The sequence below is a fragment of the Coptis chinensis genome, chromosome 3 (genome assembly GCF_015680905.1).
Source record: "Coptis chinensis isolate HL-2020 chromosome 3, ASM1568090v1, whole genome shotgun sequence".
NCBI lineage: Eukaryota > Viridiplantae > Streptophyta > Magnoliopsida > Ranunculales > Ranunculaceae > Coptis > Coptis chinensis.
In genome coordinates this window covers 35,890,754-35,895,219 of record NC_141458.1, presented here as the reverse complement: position 1 = coordinate 35,895,219, position 4,466 = coordinate 35,890,754, and the positions used below count along the sequence as shown (strand labels likewise).

Here is a 4,466-nt window from a genome sequence, read left to right as displayed (position 1 = left end):
TTTATGTGCCTGGTATCTGCCATTGTTTCTGATACATGGACTTTTGACAATATGCCTAATACCAACATTTCTATCGATACCAGGACTTTATGTGCCCGGTATCTACCATTGTTTATGATACCAAGACTTTTGACGATATGCCTAATACCAACATTTTTGTCGGTACCAGGACTTTATATGTTTGGTATCTGTCATTGTTTCTGATACTAGGACTTTTGACAATATGCCTAATGTCAACATTTCTGTCGATACCAAGACTTTCATACACAATATTATAACATCATTGTATTATGAATCCAAAACTTTTATTAATCATGAATATTCTTGCTACATAGCTCATTACTTTGATAAAATTGAAAAAGTACATTATTGATAAAATACCTTCAGATTATTGACATTCTGAGGTTTTGGAAGTACATCGCCATCAGCATTCTTCAAGTAATATGCTCCGTTTACTCCCACCTTATGTACAATATAGGGCCCTTCCCAGTTTGCTGATAATTTTCCAGCTCCCTTCTCTTTTGTCGCTTGAGTGACTTCTTTCAATACTAAGTCGCCTTCTTGGAAACTTCTTCCTCTGACTTTCTTATTGAATGTTTTCCTTTGCTGTCTGTGGTAACAATCAAGCTGAATTCTTGTTTGCTCCCATTTTTCCTCTAAGTTTAAGATTTCTGCATGCATCCCTTGTTCATTCAACCCTTTTTCCACAAGTAATGTTCTGGATGTAGATACTACCATCTCAGCTGGAGTTACTGCTTCCATCCCATAGGCCAGAGTAAATGGCAAATCTCATGTAGCAACTCTCGGAGTTGTTCTATATGCTCATACCACACTGTTTAGCTCATCGACCCATAAGTCTTTATTGTCCCTTAACTTCTTTTTGATATTATCCATAATAGTCTTATTTGTCGCTTCAGCCTGCCAATTCCCCTGAGCATAATAAGGTGCTGATGTGAAATGTTTGATCCTATATGATTCTAGGAAATCTCTCACCTTGCTTCCAATGAATTGAGGACCATTATCCAATATGATGGCATGTGGTAAACCATATCGACATACCACTCTTTCAAACAAAAAACCAATAATATCATGTTCTCTGATATGTTGCAAAGCTATAGCCTCTACCCATTTAGTAAAGTAATCAGTCACAGCAATCATGAACCTTTTCTTGCCTCTCCCAGGTATTAGAGGTCCAACAATGTCCATCCCCTATAAAGCAAATGGCCATGGGTTCGACACACAATGCAACTCCTCTGCTGGAACATAAATTGCATGATCATGTTTTTGACACTAAATGCACTTCTTTGCATATCAAAGGCAATCCTTTCGCATTTGTGGCCAGAAATATCCTTGTCTTGTTATTTTGTTGGCCAAGGATCTCCCTGCTGAATGATTTCCGCACTCCCCTTCATGTATCTCTGCAATGATTTGATTAGCATCGGTCGCCGATATACATTTCAAATGCGCTCCCCCAGGATTCTTCCGATACAAGTTATCCTTTATTAGCAGATATCTTTCAGCTCCAGATTTTACTCTTCTAGCTTCATTTTTATCCTTGGGTAACTCACCTTTGGACAAAAATAAAATATAACTACTTAACCATGATGCCCCCAGCGTATCTACCTCCATAATCTCAGGATGCTTTGTATCGATACTTGGATTCTGCTAGACACCCACTTGCAACATACATCATTATGTATTTTCTAGCATAGCAGTGACATATGCCAAATCATTTGCATGTTGGTTTTCTCCTCGATCGAGGTGCTGAAATTTGATTCTGCTGAAATTCTGAAGCTTCTTTCTAACGAAGTTCAAATAATCAATCATATTATCGCATTTAGCTGAATATCCTCTATTGATTTGGCTTACCACTAGCTGAGAATCACTGAATACATATAATTCCTTGACATTTAACGATGTAGCCATTTCCAATCCTGTAATAAATGCCTCATATTCTGCTTCGTTATTGGACGTGTGGAATCCTAAGGTAACTGCTGATTCCAATCTATGATTGTCTGGTGTTATCAGAATTGTTCCGATACCACATCCCTTTTGACCTGATGACCCATCGACAAAAAGTCTCCACCCATTTGTACCAGCCCATGGATCATCCTCATCCATCACATCATCAGGTTCTTTCAACTGTAAACCACTATCTTCTTCAATATCCCAATTTTCATATTCAGCTGGAAAATCTACTAGAAATCTGCTAACACTTGGCTCTTCTCTGAAACCCTATTCCGATACTCAACTCCAAATTCATCTATAAGAACTGACCACTTCGCCATTCTCCCTGACTTGGCTGTTTTGGCTAAAGTATATTTTAACGAAAGATTTGTCATGACAATGACTAAGTGGGCTTGAAAATAAGGTTTCAATCTTTGAGTGGAATAAAGAAGAGCTAATGCATATTTCTCCAACATTGAATATCAAGTTTCAGCCTCCAGCATGGTTTTGGATTGAAAATAAATAGGTCGCTCAAACATTTTCCACTTTTACTAATACCAAAGCTAATAGCAAAATCCGGTACTGACTAAATATAAAAATAAAGTATCACCTTCCTCTGGCTTTATCAAAGTTGGTACTTCTTGGAGATACTTCTTTAAATCTGAAAAAGCATCTTCACATTCTTCCTCCCATATATGAACTTTGTATTCTTCTTCAGCAACTTGAATAACGGTTTGCATCGGCCAGAAGTTCTTGATATGAACCTATTTAAAGATGCAATTCTTCCTGTCAACTTTTGTATCTGTTTCCTAGTACTTGGAGAAGGCATCTGCTGAATAGTTTGAATTTGGTATGGATTCACATCTATACCTCTTTTTGTGACTATATACCCCAGAAATTTCCCTGAACTTACCCCAAAAGTGTACTTCTACGGGTTGAGCTTCATATTAAACTGTTTGAATATCTGAAACATTGTATCGAGGTCTTTAACATGATTTTCTATTTTTTTCGATTTGATTACCATATCATTGATATAAACTTCCACAATATGTTTAATCAGATGCCTAAACATTTTCTCAACCAACCGCTGATACGTTGCTCCAACATTTTTTAGACCAAACGACATTCGAACAAAACAGTAAAGACCTCCTTCCACAATGAACACTGTTTTTAACTGATCTAAAACTGCCATGACAACTTGAAAATATCCTGAATGCCCATCGCAAAAACTCAGCAACTCAAAACCCGCTGTTCGATCGACCAATTCATCAATCCTGGGCATTGGATAATAGTCTTTCGGACACTCTTTCTTAACATCGGTAAAGTCCACACAGATCCTAACCTTGATATTCTTTTTTGGGACAACAATAATATTTGCCACCCATTCTGAGTTATCGATTTCCTTGATGATTCCACATTCCAACATCTTTTTTATTTCATTTTGCATCGCATCTACGTATATAAGCCGAACCTTCCTGTGCTTCTAATGCACAGGAACTGCTCCTTCTCGCATATTCAACTTATGAGAACATATAAGAGGGTCAATACCCGGAAGATCTGACATCAACCAAGCGAATATATCTTTATTTGTCCTTTTTACCAAATCTTGTCTGACCCCTGCACTCACTTTCGATAAAAGTGAAACAACTCTCATCATTCTAACCGATATTAATTTTTTGTACCTCCTCCATTGTTTTGCTTGGAACTACTTCCATCTTTGTCTTCAGCTATGACGTAAATCTAAAATCCTGTTGATGCTTCATGGTACCGGATTTTAGAGATAAATCTTCTGCTAATTGCTATTTGGTGTCTTTCGAGACGCCCCCAGTATCTATTTTCTTTTCTTTCATCATACCCTTCACAGTAACAAAATTGCATTTCTCAGATTATGACTGATCACCTCGTATCTCATGTGGTCCAAAAATAGTCGGAAATCTGATAACCTGATAAAAAGTACTGGGAACCGCTCTCATGGCATGTATCCATTTTCTTCCCAATATAGCATTATGATCCGAGTGATGCTTGATGACTATAAACTTAGTCATTATTGTTTGTGGACCTGCCCTTACTGGCAATTTTATTTCTCCAGTTGGTCTAGTTGAAGTTCCATTGAAGCCATACAAATTAAACTGCGGTTCCTTCAGATGTGACTCATCAAATCCGATACTTGTATATGCTTTCCAAAACAGAATATTGACCGAACTTCCGCAATCACTTGGATACCTTACCGGAAAAAAAAATGCCTTGATATATTAGCACTAAAAGCTTATTATTAAGCCACAAAATAGCTAAGTAAGGATTTTTTTTTTGAATGGCCTAACCATCAAGTATTACATTTTTATTGAAAAATGTGGTAAAATTAGATTGGGGATAATATATACCAAAAACCTTTGAGTCAGTACACATGTTTCACTTGAAATCCTAGCTTGTGAATCGACAGTAGTGCAAAGTTGCTTATGTATAACAACATGGCTAAAAATATGGTTAAAAGTGTGCTTTGGGTAATTGTACTTTGACTT

The 4,466-nt window shown here is 37.0% G+C and overlaps 1 protein-coding gene across 1 annotated transcript; it reads right to left on the bottom strand.

Annotated features, from left to right (window-relative positions):
- Positions 1-1,311: 1,311 nt before the first annotated feature.
- LOC147509384 (uncharacterized) lies at positions 1,312-3,373 on the bottom strand. The gene is made up of 3 exons (XM_086597793.1): positions 2,969-3,373; positions 1,870-2,235; positions 1,312-1,662 (listed from the first exon to the last, which is right to left on the bottom strand). Exons 1-3 carry the CDS (start codon positions 3,371-3,373, stop codon positions 1,312-1,314), a joined length of 1,122 nt encoding a protein of 373 aa, XP_086453919.1.
- Positions 3,374-4,466: the final 1,093 nt, after the last annotated feature.

Excerpts from the sequence above, each read along its gene's own strand:
- LOC147509384 (XM_086597793.1), bottom strand. The coding sequence starts at position 3,373 with ATGTTGGAATGTGGAATCATCAAGGAAATCGATAACTCAGAATGGGTG. Across the intron at positions 2,236-2,968 it reads AAGTTTATATCAATGATATG|GGTTTCAGAGAAGAGCCAAG; the intron begins GTAATCAAATCG and ends GTATCGGAATAG. Across the intron at positions 1,663-1,869 it reads TCAGTGATTCTCAGCTAGTG|AATCCAAGTATCGATACAAA; the intron begins GTAAGCCAAATC and ends GGTGTCTAGCAG.